The 24,205-nt window shown below is 41.0% G+C and overlaps 1 protein-coding gene and 1 long non-coding RNA gene across 2 annotated transcripts in view; one reads left to right on the top strand and one right to left on the bottom strand.

Annotated features, from left to right (window-relative positions):
- Positions 1–24,205, bottom strand: part of LOC102253473 (copine-4) — a 110,108-nt gene that overhangs the window by 82,232 nt on the left and 3,671 nt on the right. The window contains exons 3-4 of the mRNA XM_005863674.2: positions 20,498–20,581; positions 16,293–16,382 (exon numbers count right to left, since the gene is read on the bottom strand). Of these exons, the coding sequence (XP_005863736.2) occupies positions 16,293–16,382; positions 20,498–20,539 (132 nt within the window). The 5' untranslated portion in view covers positions 20,540–20,581. The remainder of the gene's footprint in view (positions 1–16,292; positions 16,383–20,497; positions 20,582–24,205) is intronic.
- Positions 2,109–17,509, top strand: LOC106725650. Its single transcript, XR_001361572.1, has 4 exons — positions 2,109–2,221; positions 11,217–11,221; positions 12,078–12,081; positions 17,497–17,509. It is a non-coding gene; the product is annotated as an uncharacterized LOC106725650 (long non-coding RNA).

Raw genomic sequence — 24,205 nt, 5'->3', positions numbered from 1 at the left:
CCTTCAGGGTGGGGGTCCCCACTGGGGTGCCTGGCCAGCCTGGATGAGGGGCTGATGGCTGTTTTCAGGCTGGCCACACCACCTTCAGGGTGGGGGTCCCCACTGGGGTGCCTGGCCAGCCTGGATGAGGGGCTGATGGCTGTTTTCAGGCTGGCCACACCACCTTCAGGGTGGGGGTCCCCACTGGGGTGCCTGGCCAGCCTGGATGAGGGGCTGATGGCTGTTTTCAGGCTGGCCACACCACCTTCAGGGTGGGGGTCCCCACTGGGGTGCCTGTCCAGTCTGGATGAGGGGCTGAGGGTTTTCAGGCTGGCCAAGCCAGCCAGCAACTGAAGCTCCCAGCCTCTCCTTTTTTTCTTTTTTTTTTTATTCTGGGATTTATTTACCTTCTATAATTGAAACTTTGTTGCTGCTCCAGCTCTGAGGCCACGGCCTGCTAAAAGCAGGTATCTGGGGTTTGTTAAGCTTCTATAATTGGAACTTTGTTGCTTTTGGAGCTCAGAGCCGGGCCGCGGCAGGTGGGGAACCTTGGCTTCCTCCATCACTGGAGCAAGCAAGCCTCCTGCTAGCTTCAGCTGTGTGGCTGCCGGCTGCCATCTTTGTTGGTGGTTAATTTGCATATCTTGCTGATTAGCCAATGGGAAGCGTAGCGGAGGTATGGTTAATTTCAATCTTTGTCTATTATTAGATAGGATTTATATTTATGCCCCAGCCTTAGTTCTCTCTTCTGAGAGCCAAACTCACATAGGCAACAGCCAGGTTGTCCAACTTCCTGATTTGCCCAAGACTGATGGCTTCCTGGGATGTTGGACTTTCAGTGCTAAAAACTGAGACTATCCTGGGTCAATTGCCCACTGGGTGACCCAACCACACCTTAAATTTAGCAAGTACAAAACTGAACTCATCGTTTCCATCCCCAAACTCCTGCCCCTTCAATGGTCTGATCTTAAGGAATGGTGCCATTTTTCCACCCATGTGACCAAGGCAGGAATTAAGGACTAATTCTTGAGACATTCCTCTTCCCTTCTCTCTATCCAATAGCCAATTTGGTACCAAGTTCTGGTCTTCCCTCACTGGCTAGTAATTCTTACCTGGATTACAGCTATGACTTCTAGTCAGATCTCCTGCTTCTAGCCACTCCCCACCCCCATTCTATAAAAATTCCACAAAATAGGCTGAGGACTGATCCCAAGAATTCAAATATGACCATGTCACTTTATTGCAAAGAACTCCTTAGTGTCTCTCAGGATAAAAATCTAAACTCCTTAAGGTTCTGTTTACCTACTAGTTTATAGCCAACTCTATATCCTGCCGTGGGACTTCTTCCCTAACACATTAAAATGCTGCAGCCTTGGGCCCATTAATCACAAATTCCAGCCCCTTTTCACAAACCTTCAAGGTCTTGGCTTAGATGATAAGTTCTCCCAGGAAGCCTCCTCTGAAGCCTGTAAATATTTTATGTTCTTCATAATCAGTTTATGTAACTTCACACATCAGCAGAATTCTGAAGACTAGTTGGCTGGGAAAGTCTTTAGAAACTTACTGGGAGACCTTGTGTTGTCTCCTCAGTGCCCACAAAGTAAATCCAACAATGGACTAAATCTTCTCAGTCTATTTAGTTAAACAGCGTCTCTCCACCCTGGGTGCGCATCAGAATCACTTTGGGAGCTTTTCAAAATTTCTAATGCTTTGGCCTCATTTGGCCAGAAATAACTTAATTGGTCTGAGGTGGGGTGTAGCATTTAATATTTTTTAAAGCTCCCCAATAGGTATCTGAGATTGAGAACACTTCATACCTTCATTATGTCACTGCAAGGCCACCTGGCATTTACTGTTATTTTCTGCCCATCCTGTGATTAACATGAACTTCCTCAGTTATTGTCAATCACACATAACCCAAACCTCTCCAGGGAGAACATTCCTTCCTACGTGGCCGGGGCCAGCTTTAGCCGCAATGAAGTGACAACATGATCTTTGTGTTTCTGAACTTCAGTTTTATTTCTCAATTGGACAAAACTCAGGAGGGGATGCAATGAATTTTCATCCTTAAACCCCCACAGGGGGAGATTAAAGATACATTTGACAAGAGTAGTTCTCAACCAGGGGTGGTTTGGTCCCCAGAGGACATCTGGCAATGTCTGGAGACATTTTTGGTTGTCACAACTAGGGGGGTGTTACTGGCATCTGGTTGGTGCAGGCCAGGGATGCTGCTACATGTCCTGTAATGCACCGTCCCCCACAGCAATGGGTTATCTGGCCCAAAGGTCAGTAACGGTGAAATTGAGAAACCCTGATCTAGAGAAGAGATTATCCCAAGCTTCCTTCTAGCTGTAAAATACTTGTATCAGTGACTGGCTGCGGAAGAGCCTGTGAGTACCATGGAACTTAGAGTGAATTGGGCAGATAAGGAAGTTAGATTTGGAAAGAAGGAGACAGTAAGTGCAGATATAGAGAAGTTTTAAGGTGTAGATGAGTAAATCAAGGGAGGCATGTTGTTGAGATGATCTCTTGACTATTTCTTCAATATCAGTGATTCTCTATATGTGAAGGCAGCATTGGCATGCCCTGGGGAACTTGTGAGAAATGCAAATTCTTGGACCAGACCTACTGAATCAGACACTCTGGGGTTGGGACCTAGAAATCTGTGTTTTTAACAAGCCCTCCAGGAGATCCGATGCCTGCCCAAGTTCAAAAACATTTTTCTAGATTATATGCTGACCTGTCAGAAGGTCTGTTGTGATTTGGTACAGCGTATGCTTTCAAGAGTCGGTTTCATTTTGAGGAGTCGCAGGGGTAAGTGGGTTGTCAGAGAGCTTATGAAGAGGGCAAGCTGGTCTGCGGGAGAGATGAACTGGAGGTAATGCTTCCTGACAAGTCCATTTAGTGACTTTACTCTTTCCTGGGATAGCTGTCATAAGCTGTTTTATATGACAGTGCACCAGGCACGCTGGGTGGTCAATAACAATAGCATTTGGCTAGACACGTGAAATTGCCAGGGAAAAGGAAAGGAGAAAAAAGGGACAAGTAAATTGTAGAAAAGGTTCTGAGGCCAAGATATTGCTTCTTCTTTTTGTGACTTTTCAATCCAGTTCCTCATTCCTGAAGAAGTCTCTTTCCCTGTTGGCTTCCTCCTCATGCCGACTCTTCCCTTCCTTTTCTTTCCCTCCAGGGCTGGTGGAGGGAAAGACAGGTTACAATTTGAGGGGGAAAACTATTAGGCGAGGGTATCATGATAAATGGGCCACAGTGAGGGTATTCTCCAAGACAGACAATAAGGAAAAAAATTCCCATAATGAATTTAGACTTGCGTTGAATGAAAGAAAGTGTTCCAGGCCAAAAGTGATATGATAGCAATAATAAATTAATCAATAATATCAATATACGTGAGTGGATAAGAGGGATATTTTTCTTGGAGCCTTTAAAAGGGCAGGCCAAATAGCAAAACCTCCAGGATGACTTCCATAAGATCGAGCTAATGTCAATATGGGCATGCATCCACCCACTCATCCATCCAGGATGCAGATATTTATTAAGCATCTACTATACTATGTGCCAAGCACTACTTTAGGGTCTGAGGATGCAGAGTTAAATAAACCAGTTCCATTTCCTTGGACCTTGGGACTTGCATTTCAGTACAGGAGTCAAATACACATGTAAAAAGACAAACACTGTGATTACGGATGACGGTAAATGCCGCAAGGGAGATTATAGGAGGGTGCCGAGATGCAAAGTACTGGAGGAACGCATGTATGAACAATGAGATCTGGGAAGGCATCTCTGAGTGACTGAGTTTTGAGCTGACACTTCAAGGTTAAGAATGTGCCAGCATGCAGAGATGGAAAGGGGACAAAGGGGGACAAATAGAAATTTTGGGCATATGTCAGGCTCTAGAAATGTGAACTCAGGAGGCTATTTGAACTGATTAAGAAAAAATTATCCACCATATGGCAAGAAGTCCAAAATTGTGACTCCAAGGGCTCTCAGTGGCATACTGAAGCTGTGTTTAATGGCCCCACCCAAAAACAATTTATTTTCCTATAAGAATATACCATTGGTTGATTTGGTTATTTAGTATTTATGAATTAAGAGCTCAGACTCCGTGAAGTTATACATGTTAAACTTGTACATGATGCAGGGATTTCTGTCTGTTAAGCCAAGATAACCCTGAAGTTTATAATCTATTGCTGAAAAGGACATTAACCAATTTTGTCTCTAGAAATCTTAGTCTTGTTGAAAGAAAAAGACAATATTTAACCTGAAATACTCTTGGAGAACAGTTTCATCATCTTATGGATTTCCTCATTAATGAGTGAGTTGAAAAAAGGCTTATGCTTTTTAACTTCTTGAAAGTTAGACTTGATAACAAGACTCGCCATGGCTCAGCTTAGAGGTCTGGCGTCTAGAGATCAGCATTAATGAGTTCACAAAGCCCTCGAAGTGTATGCATTTTTCAAAAGCAAATGTCCTATTAACTTAATCAGACTTTCCAAAGGGTCTTTGTGTCAAACTGCTGACAAGAGTAGAATCGAGACTCCTCAGACGCCCTTGATTCTTCCATGCCCGCCAAGTAACATTCTGACTGCGAATTCTGCTTCATAAGTGTTCAGATATCAGGAAAGGTGAACCTTATATGGAGCATGGGGATTATAGTTTTTGTTAATTTATTAAAATTTTTGTAAATTAATACATTGGCATCCTGACGTATGCATCCGCCTCTCCTAAGAGTCAAGTTTTCCAGGTCCCATCAAGGTGACTGAACAAAGCTGAGTTCCTGTAGAAGCAAAGAAGCTGGAGACCACGGCAGGTGAAAGGAGATCCTTGTCCAGCCTCAGGTGCCTCTGTGCTCAACATGAGGAGGCACCTCTAGCTAGTTTCCCTCTAACTCCAGCAGTGGAGGCAGGGGAGATGATCATTCTAGCTTTCTTCTCCTTGTTGGGATGGTCCAAAAGTATTTGCGTTCTTCAGCGACGAGTTAAAAGTCACAGGAAGGAAGGTAATTCATATGTTTTCAGGGAAGAAATAATTCGTTTCTAATGAGTCAGTCAACCTGCTCATCCCTGACATTAGTTTTGTGTGCTCCCCACAGAAAAAACCCTCACCTTCCCCACCCCTTTAGGGAAGTCTAAATACTTGGCAGACAGCTGGGATTTCATGAGCACCATCTCCGTGAGGAGAGGCTAAGGCCTCCTCGAGCTCCTGAGAAGGAGGGCCTGTGAGATTATTCTGCCAAGCACCTAAGGAAGGGTCATTCTCTTGACGTGAAGGGCTCTCTTTTTATAAAAGCCGTCCTTCTTCCGAAGAGATAGCTCTCTTGATGTTTTATCTGGTAATTTTACTGAAAACACGTTCTGGAAAGAAATGCCCAGGATGGCTGCAGGTGGCAATACTTAAAAAAAAACAACATTCCTGTTGATGCTTAAAATGTGGGAGAGGAGCTGAATGCCCTACAGAATCTCACTCAATGCAAAGGCCTCTGGAGATGTCAGCCCAGTTTGTGAAAACCTTCCACTTGACAAGGCTGGGTTTGAAAGCACTATTTCCAAAGTGCAAAAGCAAACACTGAGATCTTGAGGTAACTTTGCAGCTTCAGTGTTAAGAAAGCGGCGCAATGATGTGAGATGAAGTCTCCTTGTGAACTTAAGCTGCTTACTGATTACTAATGGAACCTGGCACTTTTCCTTACATTGACTGGCCATTTGTGTTTTCTATGTTGTGCAACACCTTGTCATGCATGTTACCCATTTTGTTAATTGATTTCTGTGTATGTGTATTCATGGACTTATACATATTTATTGGCTTCACTGACACTTTGGACCCTGGGCATGCTGCCCCTGCAAGGAAAAGGAAGGACAGAGAAAAGAAGGAAAAAGAGAAGAGGAAGGAAAGAGAAAAATGGCCATATAATGTTTGATCAGTATGTCATGGCCAATAGATGGCCATAGACTTTTGATTGGAATTACATTAAATCTATAGACCATTTTAGGAAGAATTGGTATCTCTATGAAGGGATGCGGAACCTTTTTTCTGCCAAGGATCATTTTGATATTTATAACATAATCGAGGGCCATACAAAATGATCAACTTAAAAATCAGCCTGCTGGCCCAGCCAGCACGGCTCAGTGGTTGAGTGTCACCCTATGAACCAGGAGGTCACGATTCGATTCCTGGTCAGAGCACATGCCTGGGTTGTGGGCTCGATCCCCAGTGTGGGGAATGCAGGAGGCAACCAATCAATGATTCTCTCTCATCATTGATGTCTCTCTCTCCCTCCCTCTCTCTCTCTCTCTCTCTCTCTCTCTCTCTCTCTCTCTCTCTCCTATATTTGGTCAAACATTTAACTCTCCCCTACTGCCTTGTCAGGGCCAGAGCAAATTATTTCATGGGCCTTATACAGTTGATGAGCCAGACATTCGCCACCCCTGCTCTAAGATACTGACTTCTCCAGCGAAGAACATGTGCTCTCCATCCCTAAGTTCAGTTTTGCAATGTGTTTCACTCTTTGTCTGTAATTTTCTACAGAAAGAGTATAGAGGATTCCCTCCACAGCTCCATTATGCAATAGATCAGATTAACCAACATTCTAGCATTGGAGCACCCTTGATCGTGATGCATCACCTTTTATTTTATATCACTATTAGTGTTAAGAAAATGGGATTTTTATATCTATGTTCAGGAGTGAGATTGGCTAACACTTTTTATAAACAGCTTTATTGAGATGTAACTCACATATCACATAATTCACCCATTTAACCCATGTATGAGTCAATGGGTTTAGTATAGTCACAGGACCACTCAAGCAATACTGTCGCCAACTTTAGGACATTTCACTACCCATTAGCAGTCTCTCCCCTCCCCCAGCCCCTGACAACCACTAATTTGCTCTCTGTCTCCTCGGATTCACTTGCTCTGGATATTTCATGTAAATGGAATCATTTTTCTTTCATTATTTTTTATTGCTATAGGTACCAAGGTTATGTTAGTTAAGGTGTTTTCCTTTTTTGTGTTAATCCTCACCTGAGGATACTTTTCCATTGATTTTTAGAGACAGTGGAAGGGAGGGGAGAGACAGAGAGAGAGAAACATCAATGTGAGAGAGACACATCATATCAATTGGTTGCCTCCCACATGCACCCCATTGGGGACCAGGGATCGAGCCTGCAACCAAGGTATACACTCTTGACCAGAATTGAACCTGGGACCCTTCAGTCTATGGGTTGATGCTCTATCCACTGAGCCAAATGGATAGGGCTCCTTATTATTATTATTATTATTTTAACTAAAAGGTGTTGTGTAAGATTAAAATATCTGCCTAACTTGTTTGGCTCGGTGGATAGAGCGTTGGCCTGCGGACTGAAGGGTCCTAGGTTCGATTCCGGTCAAGGGCATGTACCTTGGTTGCGGGCATGTCCCCAGAGGGGAGTGTGCAGGAGGCAGCTGATCGATGTTTCTCTCTCATCGATGTTTCTGACTCTCTATCCCTCTCCCTTCCTCTTGGTAAAAAATGAATAAAATATATTAAAAAAAGATTACAATATCTGTTTCTTGGATAGTTATAATAAAGTCATCTATATAATTGTTGTGTCTACTGGGATTTTGTGGGTACATTTTTAACCTCTAATGCTTGTAGCATCATTCTTAAATTCAAGGTAAGAATATCTATTTGTCTAATCTACTTCATTAACAGATTTATGGAGGAAACCCCATGAACTTTTGTCAATAAAAGCAAGAAGAAATCCTTAATGTTAACCTATGATCTCAAAATAAATCCTCGGAAAAACTAGGAATATAACAATATTTTCAGCTAATAAGTAGCTTTAAAAATACTATGGAAAAAGTTATATTCAAGGAATCCTTTTTTCAAACCCTGAAGATTAAGAACAAAAGAAGCCTAGAGTCATTTCTGTATAGTGTATAGCAGTCCCAGCCCACACCAAAGGAAAGGTGGAAAAATATAAGAATTGGAAAGAAACAATTGCCATTATCTGCAAATGATATGATTATTTATATAAAAAACACCAAAGAAACTAAGAAAACTCAGTCATATGGTCACACTGAACTATAAGAGAAGGTGGGAAATGTGGGCTAGTTGGATGCCTAGAAAGAAAAGAAAACAGATTTTTGGTGACCAGCTAGCTGATTCTTCCACAGGGAGACACTTTTATTTTCAATTAGAGTTGAGATACAATATTATGTTAGTTTCAGGTGTACCACATAGTAATTAGACATTTATATTATTTACAAAGTGATCATCCCAGTAAGTCTAGTACCCATCTGTCACAATACAAAGTTATTATAATATTGTTGATGATGTTCCTTAAACTGTAGCTTATATTCTGTGGCTGTTTTTATGACTGGCAATTTGTACATCTTAATCCCTTCCCCCTTTCACCCATCCCTCCAACCCCAACTGCCAACCATCAATCTGTTCTCTGTATGTTTGTTTCTACTCTGTTTGTATATTTGTTTTTTAGATTCCACACACAAGTGAAATCACATGGTATTTGTTTTCTCTGTCTGACTTATTTCACTTAGCACAATACCCCCAGGACCATCCATGTTGTCCCCAGTGGCTTATGCTGGTTGCCCTTAGTCGTGTTGTTCTTTCAAATTTTAATTAATTAATTAGTTTATTTGTTCATGTATTTATTTATGCAAGCCACTTCCCTGTTCATTGCACCACTTTGTTTTCTGTTCAATCCAGGTTCATGAAGCATTAATTAGTTAAATAGAGAAAGCAAATCTGTACAACTTAAACTACAAAGGGGATTTCTATTTCCAGAAAGCACTGTTGGTGCAAAGCATCTCTATATTCTGGATAAACATATTTACAGATGTCTTTGGAAGAGTAGCTGCAGTAAAAATAATGTCCGGGGAACAGCTGGAGGCCAGAAATGACAGGAAGGCTTTACCTGGGAGGGACAAGCAAACCTGGAGCCAGAGTTTGTTGCCGGCCTCTGCTGCTTCCTACAGGCCTGGAGCCTGAGTCCTCAGCTCCCGGAGGTGGGGCCAACCTGGAGGGCAAGTCAGTCCTGAGACTCCTCATGAACCAGACCCAGAAAGGACAGCAACCTCAGGGAGAACATACAGGGAGGGTGAGAACTATGTTTGGCTGACCGGGCTTGAGAGGGAGTGAAGAAAAACAGAAAATAGTCTCTGAACATTCCTAAACCAGAAGTCCTCACTTACACGCTTTCAGATTTGAAGACACAGTCCTGGTGAAGCCTAAAAAACCCCAAGCCAAATTGTGTAATCGAAAAGTACCCCCCGTTTCTAATTGTCTACTTGCATTACAGAAGTACACATGGGAAATCCCTGCATGTTGTTTTTTTAATCGCAATGCCAAGTGCTGTTTTCAGCTAACACTTCTAGACAGAGAGAGAGCTCCGCATTTTTTAGTCTTCTGCCTGCTGGATGCAACTAACAATGAGGCCCTAAGCTATGGATGAGCCACAAGGTTCTTGAATCACTGAATGATTAAAAAGTTTTCCCTTTGATTGTTATATGAGCAAGAAAAAAGCTTATATTGCATGGGGCTCTTTTTTACTGCAGAATTGTTTAACCGAAGATAATTAGAGTTGAATGACATAATTAAGCAGTGTCTGGCATAGTACCTGGTAGCTGAATGCTCAGTAAATGTTAACTGTCTTTTAATAGTTAAGAGCAAGGTCTATAGAGGATGAGACCTGGGTTTAAACGAAGGCTGTGCTACTGAGCTGTGTAATCTTAAGCAATTTGCTTAAACACAGAGAATTCCTCATTTGTAAAAAAAAAAAAAGAGATAATATTAATGTAAAGGAAAAATTATTAAAAATAAGACAATATGCAGGTTGTCTCTCATCCAGAAACCTCCTTTTTTGCTGATTTAACACTGTTAAGCTCATTATTGCTTTTCCATGCTTCAGTATTGATCACAGCTCTCAGTAGAGAACGCCTGCTGGGCTCACAGGTGCCATTTACTTAAGTGGAGTCAAGAATTCCTGTGCCATGGCTGATCCGCTATAGAGACACCATGATGAGTCTGCGATCCTCTGGTAACTGACTGAACTACCAACAGGCACAAAATCAGCAGCCCTTGGGCCCAGAGGGCCATAAGGAGGGCATTTGAATTGTAACAGATCTCATGAAAACTTAACAGGACTGTGAACCATTTAAGTTTCCCACTCCCACCACCCCTTTCCATTGTAAGGAGGTAGAGATGAAAGTGAACTCGCTTTCATTTTATTTTTTGATTTTCAATTACAGTTGACACTCAATATTATTTTATATTAGTTTCAGGTGTACAGCATGGTGGTCAGATATTTATGTAATTTGTGAAGTGACTCCCCCCGCCATAAGTCTAGTACCCAACTGGCACCATATATAGTTATTACAATATTATTGACTATATTCCCTATGCTGTACTTTATAACCCGTGACTAGTACTTCTTAATCCCTTCACCTTTTTTTATGCAGACCCCCAATTCCCCTCCCATCTGGCAACCATCAGTTTTGAACTTGCTTTCAACTGCCTGAGCCTAGGGTAGGTTCTTTATTACAGGCATTTTCAATAATACTGAGCATACTTTAACAATGAACCCCTCAATTCCAATTTCCAGTGTTTTGTAACAAGAATTAGGAGTGCTAATGTAACCAATGGGGTATGTAATGATGAAGCCTCTTCTATGGGTTTGAGGGAATTATGGGGCTAAATTGTGCCACAGTCAAGGACTGAGATCTGGGGGTTGTAACTGGGGTGGGATTTCTTCCTTTCCAAGCAGTGTGAGCCAGAAGGTTTGTTACAGAAAATTAGAATGAAAGAGAAAGAAAACAAGTATGACAACTAAATCCAAAGGACCAGGGGCAAAATAAGAGGCACTCAGGGGTCTAGGAGTTAGTAATCACAAGGGATTGGGAATAAAGGGGAAAGATTCAACACAAAATCCAAGAACACACTCCAGGAGTCAAACCCATTTGGCAAGAATGTGTCAGGGAGTTCAAAACAAAGACAATGAATTTGTAGAGAACATACGATTTCAATTTAAGATGTCCTGGTCACACGTGAGAAGTGAGGACACAGATAGCTGATGTAAGCAAAGTACAAATGCTAAGGGTGTCCTAAAGGAGGAAGAGCAGAATGTATACATACATATGCACTTAGCGTTGCAGTAAGATGGCAGAAAAAATACTGAACTCCTTAAGAGAGGCACCAGCTGACTTGACAGAGAATCATTAGAAAGACAGTGTTTCTCAATGTGTGCTTGGCAAACGGCCTGCACTAGCATTGCTTAGGAAAAATTGTTGAAATGAAGATTCTAGGACCACTGGGGTCTGATTCTAATTCCACAGAACACTTTTCTGATTGGCCAGGAATCCCGCTTTAGGGGTGTCAGAAATGAGCTCATGAACATGGCAATTTCAAATCAACGAGACATGGCTGCAAAAGAGGGAGGGTATACAGAAGGAGGAAGACAAATCATGGGTGAAAATGTCATTTGTTGGTTGCTTTAGACCTATACCTCTTACTCCTTCATGGCCTCCTGAGTCTTACCACCTTGGCTTTAACTTTGGGAACCTGATTCTCTTTCTCTTCTGCTACTTCCTTCTGCCTGGTCTTGCTTGTGCCCATCCCACCACAACCTGGGCCTCTCTCCTGAATAAGGCCTGGGGGTAGGTTGACACAGAAACAACTGGTCCCCATCACCCTAGATCCCTCTTCAAGGCAACTACTCTCTATCATTCATACTCAGTGGATGCCTGATAAACTCTATGGGGAGAGTATTAGAGGAGAACTCAAACCACACAGGTAACTTGGAGACATTCCCATAGAGTTTATCAGGCATCCTGTCTCCTTCTCTAATTAGGAAATGGCCTCACGGTGTTTATATGGTGTTTGGGTGTTTGTCTAGATTATTCTGGCATGGCATTTTCCCATAGGACTAGGCTGATGGTGCCTTCTTCCTCTCTTCCTCAAGGCCCCAATCTGGAAGAACTTATTCTGAATACCAGTAGTGCCTCCTAAAGAATATGTAATGGGCATTAATAATTCGTTGATCAAATCAAAGGAAACAATTAATACCATATTTCATAGAATCTATGAGGCACGTATTTATTTTCTTATCGACCACACATCGACAAGAAAGCAATGTGCAATAAGTTTAATTGAGAGTACTTTTTCCCCCTTAGTGGTATGTTAAGTAATTGACAGTTTCTTAGACTTTATAAAATATGTTACATATAAACAAGTCTTGTTTCTTTTAAATATTAGGATGATGATAAATAAGCATTCTGGTTGGGTAAGAGTAAAGGGATGTGCTTTTTTTCAGGATGATTTGTTTTCTAATAAATATAACAAAATAGAGGTAGCACAATTCAATAAAAAGCATTAAATTTGGCATTTGACTGCATAGGGTTTTGACCCTCAGTTTCTTCACCTGTAGAATGAAGACAATGGAACCTATCTCACAGTATGGTTAGTAATAAATAAAATTATGATTTTGACAAAGATTCCAATATGTCATGGAAAAAGCATGGATAATTTCATTAAATAGTTAAGATTAGATATAAACTTAGGAAGCAGTGCAAGGTCTTTCACTCAGTTGCAGTGTTGTCTTTGGGTAATCCAAACAAATAAGAATCCTCTCTGAATGCTACCACAGGTATTTGAGGCTCAGTAGATGTGGCTTAGAAAGCTCTAAGTCTCTGATACCTTCAGATCTACTATAAAAAATTAATCTCTGCCAGAATTAATTGGAAGTACTATAGGATTTTCCACTATAGTGATGAATAAGACAAGAATGCCTTCTATCTCCACTACTATTTGACATGGTATTGGTCCACACAATTAAAGAGAAATAACTAGAGCCATTAGTTAAGTAAGTAGGGGGAAAGTACCCACTTCCAGATAATATAATTACATATTTGGAAAACTCCAAAAAAATTAACAGAAAATTACTATAAACAATAATAGAACTTTATAAAACAAGAATTTAAGAAAACAATTCAATAGCGTTTATGTATACAAATAACAGTTACTTAGAATGTATAATGGAAGACCCAATTTACAATAGCAAATTAAAGGAAAAGAGAGAGAGAGGAAGAGAGAGAGAAAAAGGGAAAAAATTAACTAGGCATAAACATTCCAAACCTATAAGAGAAAAACCTTAAGCCCTCATGCAAAACGCAAAGGACACATGAGTAAATGGCAAGGCATTCTATGTTCTGGGATGGAAAGACTCAATATTAAAAAAATATTTTCTTTGAAATCCCAACAAAAATACCAGCAAGCTTCCTTTTCTTCTTCTGATACTAATTGCTTATAAAGTTAAATGGAAAGAACAAACAAGCTAAATATCCAGGAAAACCCTTAAAAGACAAGGAATACAGAAGTGGGAGGGGCTAGCCCTACCATATATTAAAATGCACTACAAAATGATTACCTATAAGGGAAGAGGGTAAAAAGAAGGAAAGACAGGAGTGAGAGCTAAACTTTCCTGACTACACCTTGTTTTGTAGCTCTGACTTTAGAATCATGCAAAATTTTATATAATTATAAAACAAAATTAAAATTGTAAAAATAAATCCTAAAAACTGAAAGCAAAATGAAACAAATGAACCTGGTAGTTTTATGAGGTAGAGGTTTAACACTGGAGAAGAATTCTTTCAAGATTTTAAATATGACTCACCATCTATTGAGAGATATAACTTATAAAGCAAAAGAATTTAAAGCTTATGACTTTAAAAAAATCATACCAGAAAGCAAGGAAACTATTAAACACTATTAAACTTATATCAAAAGAACCCAAGAGCCAACTTGAAGGGGGTCTCTTTGGTTAAATATTGGATAATTAAAGTTTTCAAAGGAATAATAATAACTGGAATACTCAAATATATTAAAAATCCATGAATTCTTAATAATATTGAGGGACCTCACTATGTAGAATGCTGGGGGAAGTACCTTGTTATTCTGAAAACTGGTGAAAAAGGAAAAAAGGACAAATAAACCATGTTTCTGCCTTTTGTGTACAAATCACACCTCAGCAAACCAAATAGTTATTAAAAGAAAAGTCTTTCTTTACCGAAGAACTCTAAATAATAAATAACAAAGAAATGGCAGAATTGGAAAAAACCATTTTGGAAGCCATAACAAAATGATGAATATAGGCAATGTTCCTCCATGACTGTTAACACCATAACAAAGCAACATTACTTATAAAGCATTGTTGCTAGACGAGGGATCCTGAAGCTGATCAGGTTCTAACTAGCTGTTAAAGGGAATATAGAATGTGAGAAATGCTACAGAACAAACCAACCTTGTCTCTTCAATAAGTAAATTGCAAGAAAAAGAAAAAAGAGGAAAAGGCAACTAACAGATTATGAGACCTCAGAGATATTTCAGTCGAATGCAATGTTTGAACCATGTTTAGATCCCAATTCAAGAAAAACTAAACGTTTTAATAAATTAGACAATCAGTCACATGTGAATAGTGGCAAAATATTTGATTACTAGGAAGCTTAGTTCATATTCTTGGATATGATAATGGGATTGTGGTTATGTTAACAGAAAGATTCCTTACCCTTTAGAAATACATACTGAAGTATTTTTGGATGAAATGGTATAATGCTGGGGGGTAAGGCACATCATGACTTTTGTTGTTCTCAGATACTTCTGCCTTCATAAGGCCCCAGTCACCATAATATATTTTGGGATCCTAAAAATGTCATTGTTTTTTGATGTGAGAAAAAAATTAAAACATTTTCTTCGATCTTACAAGTTCATTTTTTCCCTTCTGATTTTAAGGGCAATTAAAACATTTTTGTAGAGTCCTAAAAGTATTATGGGTCCTGGCATTATATGCTTGTTGTGCCTAAGGGATGAGTCTGTCCACATTTGCTTCAGAATGACCCAGTGGTGGGGAGAGAGAGAAGGAAGAAGATTTATGGGGCAAAATAGGGAAGAAAATGTAACGTTCCAAAGACGAACACTGGCAATGGCTACTTTCCATGGGACTAGGTGCCCTGAAAGACCATGAATGTTTAGTTTGCCTAATGAACCTATATTCCTATACAGACATCCCAAACTTTTAGAGCCTGTAGCCATTAGCCATCACCATTCTCCAGCATCCCTGGTTTTGCTTTCAGGCTATCCCAGCAACCTTCTGACTGCTGTCTGCCCTATGGTTTGCTCACATGGAGAAAATGCCCTGGTGAAGCTGAAGTGCATGGTAAGTCTGCTTGATGGGCATGCTTCTCATTGAACATGAATCGATCAGCCTTATAGGTGCTGGTCTCCCTTGGATTTACTTAGTCATCTGGAATTGGTAGAATCAACTCCGGGACACTAACAATATGTCCCAGCTTCTGGATTTCCAAGGCAGAGAGAGGGACAGACCATAGAACTCAGGCAATGCCTCCTGGAGTTTGCTTCTGGCATTAGCCTATTGTCTTCCTTTGGTCATCCTGACCCTCCACAGTGCATTTTTCTTCCAACTTCTATATTCCCATGATATTCAAAATGCATTTGTGATAGATTGAAAAAAAAAAAAAAAAGGCCACAATACTAGGTAGCTCCTCCCACCAAAAGGTGGAGTCTGTTTCCTATTTCAGCTCCTGAATCTGGGATGGCCATGTGACTTGCTGTGGCCAATAGAATGTGGAGGGAGTGACCACGTATGAGTTCTAAGGCTAAGCCTCAAGATACCTCACAGCTTCTGTTCTTGGTCTTTTGGAACCCTAAGGTTGCTCTGTGTATAAGGCCAAGCTAGCCTGCTGGATGATGAGAGACAAATGGCCCAACCACCCCAATCATTCCAGATGACAGCCAGGTACACCCCAGAAGCAGAGCCACTCTGCTCATGTGCAACAGGCTACAAATATGTGAGGGAGTCCAAGCAAGCCTAACAGAAGAACCTCCTAGATGAACTCAACTTGCCAAAGCACAGACTTTCAAGCTAAATAAATGGTTGTTATTTTAAGCTACTAAATTGTGTAGTAGTTCGTTATGCAACAGTAGGTAATCAATACAGCAGTATTTGTGTTCTTAATAACTCCCCATTAATAACCCTGAAGTTATTGCCACAGTTTGTCTCTGAGAAGCTGTAAGATTTGCCTCTTGACATAACAAAATTGGGATTTATCTTGGGCTATCTTATGAGCTTCAATGACTCTCGCAGAAGAAATTGCCCCTACTTTTCCAAAAAAGATGCTAAGGGATTTGGTTAAATGGCACAGAAATTTTGGGTTTTCCAACATTCACTTAAGGGGAAAGACTAGGGTTAAATACACAAAAATTGCATTATCAGACATAGATTTCTGACCTTTAGCCGGCGGTCTGGATCTCCACTGCATAGGGAATTTACTGATACTTTGAATGATTTCCAGGCTGGGCTTAAGTTATTCATCACAACCTGAGAAGAAAAAAGAGAGGAGTGGTGGGTGGGAGAGAAAATGTTTGACATTTTCACATTTTACCATAAAAAATGCTAGAGATGCTTTTTGGCACTTTGAAAAGGACAATTGATTGGACCAGGTGCCTTAATGAAAACCTAGAGTAGTAAATCTTTTAAGGGTGTCCACTAAGTGGGTCAGTATAGGCAGAATTCCTGTGATCACTGGCCTGGCTGTCATTTCAAGAATAAGGACAGTAATACTGTCTAGTATGTGGATGCTGAGGATGACTCATTCTATATCAAAAGGGGTTGAAATTAATGAGGTGGGGCTACGTCTGGCCTCTGATAAAACATCCCCTCTTCTGTAGGACTGTCGGTCCTATGACATAAGTTCTCTTTTATTGAGATCATCATAGGCAAAGACTATTGGTGTGTGTGTGTGTGTGTGTGTGTGTGAGTGAGTGACAGGACAATTCTACTGCTAAAGAATTAAATGGTCTTTGGTAATCCATGAGTTTGAGTTAGATCAGTTTACAAATCAGAAGTTTCTAGAAGAAAAATCCCAGGAGCATATTTACACTAACTATCCTAGGAAGACAGACACAGGGCCAATCTTCAGTGTCATGAACTAAGTCTATTAAATAGTGAAACACATTTAAAAGCAGCTTACTAATCATGAACTTGGCTATATCCTGCCCAAAATTCCACATGTGTCAAGTCTTACCCTGTCATCACTATGATTCAAATAATTCAATTTGTTTTAGAATGTATGAGTATCTGCTCTGTGCCTAAGACTATTCCTGAATCAGCAGGGGCTGTATCACCTGGGAACTTGTTAAAAATGCAAACTTCTAGTCCTGGCTAGTTTTGCTCAGTGGTTAGAGTGTTTTGCCTGTGGACTGAAGGGTTGCAGGTTTGATTCCTGGTCAAGGGTACGTACCTCGGTTGCAGGTTCCCCAGCCATGGTAGAAACACGTGGGGGAGGCAACCAATAGACATGTCTCTCTCACATCAATGTTTCTCTCTCTCTCCCTCCCTCCTCCTTTCCTTCCATTCTCTCTAGAAATCATTGGAAAAAATATCCTTAGGTGAATTTCTAGGTTCCAACCAGACCTATGGACAGAAACTCTAGAGGACAGCCCCCCCCCACCCCCCAGGTGATTCTGATGCATGAAACCACTGCTCTAGGGGACATAAAATGAACTTAAATTGTCATATTGATTTTTCTTCCTATGAAGTTATTAGTTAGCAGAAATCTTAGCACTGTAAAAAATTAATTCTCTATCCAAATAACATAATTATTTTCTAAGTGATTCTCTCTTCTACTGGAATCCTTAATATAACTATGAATTATTCATTATATCCTGGGCTCATTATTAAATTTCTCTTAATGTATTAAAGTAGAAAAATACTGTTCCTGTGTGACTTTGTCTTAAGCTCCAGTACCCCGGGGATGATCAAAGTGATAGTGATGAGAAAAGTTAGATAAAATCATCTGGGTTAGGTCAAAATTCTCACCTTTATGTAAAAACTAGAGGCCCGGTGCATGAAAAATCATGCACTGGGGCGGGGGGGGGGGGTGGTTTGTCCCTCAGCCCAGCCTTCCCCCTCTCACAGTCCGGGAGCCCTCAGGGGATGTCCTACTGACGGCTTAGGCCCGCTCCCCACGGGAAGCGGGCCTGAGCCGCAGTCTGGCCTCCCTCTGTGGGAGGCGACTGGCTGATCAGGAGAAGGCACCGCCCCCATCACTTTGTCACTGCTGCTGCCTCTGGCCTCCCTCTGCGAGAAGCGACCAGGCCGATCAGGGGAAGGAACCACCCCCATCACGCCTCTGCTGCTGCCACTGCCAGCCCCCAGGCAGCCACCACTTGCCTGAGCCTTGGGCCGGCTCTGGGCAGTGGCAGCTACCATCTGCGGCTTGCCTGAGCCTCAGGCAGTGGCTGCGGCTTTGTCCGGAAGGACGTCTGGAAGACATCTGCTCTAATTAGCATATTACCCTTTTATTAGTATAGATCAGTGATGGTGAACCTTTTGAGCTCGGTGTGTCAGCATTTTGAAAAACCCTAACTTAACTCTGGTGCCGTGTCACATATAGAAATTTTTTGAGCCGAAACCGGTTTGGCTCAGTGGATAGAGCGTCGGCCTGTGGACTGAACGGTCCCGGGTTCGATTCCGGTCAAGGGCATGTACCTGGGTTGCGGGCACATCCCCAGTAGGAGATGTGCAGGAGGCAGCTGATCGATGTTTCTCTCTCATCGATGTTTCTAACTCTCTATCTCTCTCCCTTCCTCTCTGTAAAAAATCAATAAAATATATTTAAAAAAAAAGAAATTTTTTGATATTTGCAACCATAGTAAAACAAAGATTTATATTTTTGATATTTATTTTATATATTTAAATGCGATTTAACAAAGAAAAATCAAGCAAAAAAATGAGTTCGCATGTCACCTCTGACACGCGTGTCATAGGTTCGCCATCACTGGTATAGATACTAAGGAATAAAGATGTCTTATTGCAGCAGTTTTGAAAAACTCAATAGCAAATCAAAATTTCAACTAGAAATTTCCTCTGAAATGAAAAATGTGCATGTGTGCATGTCCACAAGAAAAAAAAATCAATGTTATGTTGCTTGACTCACTGGAGAAGTTTATAATCACATTTCTTGTGAGACTCCAGGAACCCCTCAGTAATGGGATATTGGGGGAAGTTCTAGAGATTCTTGGGACTAGGAGGATTTAACAGTATCAACAATGAGAAGAAAAAGGCTGTGAGGAGCAAAGGAGAAAAGGATCCTGTGAGAGAAGGCCAACAGTGTACCATCCATCCCTGTTCTCCCTGCACTTTAAAGCCTCCATTCACTGACTTCAGCAAAAGCTTGAGTGGATACCACTTCTGGTCCTTCCCAAAGTCTATTTACTTCCCCTGAAAAGTCTGTGCCACCAAAGGAATCCTTATGTGTGAAACAGTTCTATTCAGTGAGGGTGAAACTATCCCAGTTGCACCTCAATCTATTCCCCAGGGATTAAGTGCCAGAGCATCACTTTGTGCTATAACTTGTAGTGGACATGCTATCTATACACAAATCCATTCATTTATTCATTGTTTTATTAAACCCATTTTATTAAATGCCAAGTATGCGTTCGATGATATCCACAGACTAGGCCATTCAACACTATTTAATACTTGTCTACTTTAAGTATAACATGTTCTGTTCCCCCAATGCTACTTGCTACTCTGTTATTCCAGGAAAATGGAACTGGATTTCCAGTGTAGGGTAGTGAGAACATGGCACCTCCACTCTCGTCGTATGAGTCACGAGGGTTCCTTCTTCCTTTATGCTACCACTGGTGAGCACAACACAGCCTTCCCTTAGCTCCAAGTCAATCATCAAAATTACCCCACTTCCTCCTTATCAATGTGCTTCTCACTCCTACAGAATCTCTCTTGGAACTGGCTTATAAATAAAATAAAAAGTAGAGATTGGGGTTGGTTGCTGAGTGGTACACAGTAGTGGGTAGTGGGGGGTTGGACAGTGAAGCATAAGGTTTGGAGACACATGGAGAGAGAGGAGGGGAGGTGAGAGGGACATGCAGATAGACCCAGTGGCTGCTGAGGAAGGCTGCTGTTCACATGAGAGGCTTGCTATCAGTCCAGTGTATCAACTTTCCCTGGGGAGGCACACTGCCTTTCCAAATTACAGTGAAGCTCAGGATCAAACACACTCAATTCAAACTTCAGCTGTACCCCTTGTTAATGTTGAGAACTGGGTAAGTGACCAACCTCCCAAAAGTTCAGTTTATTCAACTGCAAAATGAGGGTGATAAGCATGTCAAAGGATTGTTGTGAGAAGTAGCTAAAATAATGTGCATAAAATCACTTAGTACAATGTTTGGCGCCTAGTCACCTTCATTAAATGTTACCTAGTATTTATATTTGTATTACTAATAAAATAATGAAAAATGTGGATGAGAGAGGGTCTTCTCTTCTAACAATCTAAATTGAGAATAAAGAGTCCTCTTGAGAACAGTGAGGACTCATGTCTGAATGCATAGCTACAGACATTAAGAAATGTAAGGGTTTTCTCGAAACAGGTCAATTTATCATCTTAGGAGATGAGATGGCATAGTTATTACCTCAGTTCGGTGTACAAGCTGCTGAGTTGCATCATCATTCATACGAAAAATTTCCAGAAATGGGTCAGATTTACTGAAGAAATCCTAAAATAGACAGATACATAAAAATGAGTTGTGTTCCCTCCGCTAACACATCTAATTCAGCATATAGCATGGATATAGCATATTCCCCCCACATAGTCATACTGCAACTTTCCAAATGTACTTAGAAAGCAGTTGTTCTCATGATACTTATTAACAAAATTTTAATATTAGGAGCTTTATGTATTTCAGTGGCTTTTAGTCATGATATATTTTCTCAATGAATAGATAAGCTCAACCGCTAACATGTAGGCAACTAGAACATCAATGCTAAAAGCTAGAAGGAGGTCCTCCTTGAGAACCTCTGGGAACTACTTTCCCAGCTGTGACATGAAATAACTTTTATCTTATTCTGGATTGGTGACAAAAGCACTGTGACAGATTGCATTTTCCATAGGTGGCCATCACAATGTCCACTGTCCACAGGTTTTCTACAATATGACTTTGCTACCCCCTCACCAAGGCATGGAGCCTAACTCCCCTCTCCTTGACTCTGTGATGGCCTCTCGACTCTCCTGTAACCAATAGAATATAGCAGAAGTGATGAAGGATGACTTCCAAGGCTATATCGGAAATGCCACCAGCTTCTGCCTCATTTTCCTGCATGTTCCCTCTGGAAAAAGCCAGGAGATCATGTAGGAAGTGTGACCATCCAAAGACCAAGCTCCTCCACAAGTGACTTTTGTCAACATCATTAGGAGCAGAAGAGTTATCCAGGTGAACCCAGCCTGAATTTCTGGCTCTCAAAATCATGGCATACAATAAAAGAGTTGTTAATTTAAGTCACTGGGTTTTGAGGTGGTTTTGTTATACAGCAATAGCTAACCGGAGCAGTAATAGTGTCTGTCATCAAGCAAATCAGAGTCTTTATTTCCCGAAGAGGCTGTAGGAGATGATCTTCATGGCATCATCTTGCTTCTTAAATTCTACAACTTGCCCTCTTTTCACCTGAGACCATTCACCTTCCAGTTCAAACGGAAGCAATGGCTTCTGCTTGGCTCTGAACAGGGCCTGCTCCTTGCTGGATACTAAGGAGTCCATTATAAAGGGCCTGGGTCTACAGCACTGGGGCACTGAGGCGCAACAGTGACCAGGGTCCTGGATAATCTGCACAGTCAAGGGTGGGAATGGCCATCTCGAACCACATTAAATGCTACATAGGGACTCTTTCAGTTTTATGAGCAGTGCTCATTTGAATGAAAGGAAACTTCAAAGACCTTAGAGTCAATGTGTCCACTAATAAACCTGGAAGTCTCCTTGCACTGTGACATAAGTCAGAGGAAAAATTAGTGGTTCTTAAGAGACTACTAAGAGGAAAGAAGCCATTATAAGCCATTAAATGAGTAGTGTAACACTGCTACACACTGACTCCATGGCTTATAATGGTACCTGGAAAGACACTACAAAGCAGTTTGGTGAATTATTCTGAAACCTGAGGATATGACAGGGAGAAAGAGCATAATGGTTCCAAGGAAGTGAAGGTTAAAAGCTCACACCCAATGGATATCAGTGCACACTGCGGTTCCCAGCACCAAGTTCATGCTAATGTCAAAAGGTAGCGGTTGTGTGAGTTTCACACAATGTACTCAAGATACTGAAAGAATTAAAATATAATTCATTCACAAGGATAAAGTCTTTCCTGATGTCCCCAGGCTGAATGAATTACCCTTTTCAGGGCACTCTGGTTATACATCACTTAGCCCATCCTGTCATAGCTACAGTATTATTATACCATTTGTTGTTTAAATTTATGTTTCACTTAGATGGTGAATTGCAGGTTGTGGGTGGGAGAGTGGTTTAAAGTACGTCTTTTTCCTATCACTTGATGCATAACAAGCATGCAACAAAGGTTTGGTAAATGACTGATGAATAAGTGAATAAGTAAACAAAGGAAAGAGTGAATTAATGAATGCATAAATGGGCTGAGTATTTTTGCAGGTGAAAGTGAATGAGATATGCCAGGATATAAGCTGCTGCTTAAGAGTTTAGGAAATTGCTTAAGATACTGCTTTACCCTCTTCATCCTAATGCCTGTGTGGTGCCACATCCAAACATCCCATCTTCTCTAGTTGTACTCTAGGAAAACGAAGCCCTTTGTGAATACAGTTATGAATGTGATGTGTTTTCTGATTCAGGATATGGTTAAAGGGAAATCATAAATATATGGTGAGGACACTCCCCCCCCCCTTTGTTTTTTAAAGAAGTGGAGACTGTAGAACTTTTTTTTTTTGTATAGATAAGACTAACATGGACTGTGATTGGGTGGGAGATGTGAGATATAATAGAAAGATGACAGTGAGGCAGACATGAAACTAAAATCTCAGTTTAACCACTGATTAGCAGGATGTGGTGGTCACGAGAACATACTTTGTAGACTGCCCCCCCCCCCACTACAGGGCGTGTAACTGACCAAGGGCCCCTGCTACATGCTTGCACTTCCCACCCTGCACTCGCACCAAGGCCAGGCTTCCCATGGAATGTTCCCAGCCAGTGACTGCGTAGAGTCAAGGAGGCCAAGAACTAACTCTACGAACTAGAAGTATAAGAGTAAACATGACTCAACCGAAGGACTTGAATGCATTCATATGAGTGTAACCAATGGACACAGATTGGGGGTAGGGCGGTGGGAGGGTGAGGGCATGTGCTGTGGGGTGGGGCGGCTGGAAAGAGGTCAATGGGGGAAAAAGGGGACTTATGTAATACTTTAAACAATAAAGAATTTAAATTAAAAAAAGACTCTGCCAATACCCCTGAAAAAATTCATAGTTATTGCTCTGAAAATCATTAATATGAATAGAGTCAAGGTCTCTATTACAGAGACGTTCACTGACACTTAAGAAGATATAGTGTAAAGAGGCCAACAGAACTGGATTTTAATCCCAGATTGGTCACTTACTAGTAATGTGATCTTGAACAACTTCTCTATTCCCTCTGAGCCTATAGTTTTCCCATTACTAAAATGGTAATAATAATATCCATCAAAAATTTTTTAAAAGAGTAAACATGACTGATCTTAAGGGTCTAGTTCTTATGGTCCTCTGGAGGTAAGAGTTTGTGTTTTTTAAAACATATATATATATATTGATTTCAGAGAGGAAGGGAGAGGTAGAGAGAGAGATAAAAACATCAGTGATAAGATCATTGGTCGGTTGCCTCCTGCATGCCCCACACCAGGGATTGAGCCCGAAACGTGGGCTTATGCCCGACCAGGAATAGAACTGTGATCTCCTGTTTCAAAAGTCGATGTTTAACCACTGAGCCATGCCAGCTGGGCGAGGTATATGTTTTTAAACCTCTTACCAAATACATGGAAACACATTTTGGGATATAAACCTTGTTTTGATGCAATTGTTTCCCAGTTCAACAAAGTCTTAACTGCTTATCCATGTTAAGATGAACTGGCCTGGTTGACCTATTAAATAAGGAATGGGTCAGATAAGTGAAGAGCTTGGTTCAACAGTTACACTCAGTAAAATGCATCCAACTTCAGTTAAGCTTGGCCTTTTGAAAATGATCGGTTGCTAAAATCTGAAGCTGAATAGATCAGATTCCTTTCCCTTATAACACTCTATCTTTCCTCGATTCCAGGATAAGCTGCAAGTTCAGACTACTGAGCTTGTTGGCCAA

Source organism: Myotis brandtii, unplaced genomic scaffold, assembly GCF_000412655.1.
Source record: "Myotis brandtii unplaced genomic scaffold, ASM41265v1 scaffold18, whole genome shotgun sequence".
Taxonomy (NCBI): domain Eukaryota; kingdom Metazoa; phylum Chordata; class Mammalia; order Chiroptera; family Vespertilionidae; genus Myotis; species Myotis brandtii.
The sequence above is the reverse complement of the archived record's forward strand: the minus strand, read 5'-3'. Positions and strand labels throughout refer to the sequence as shown.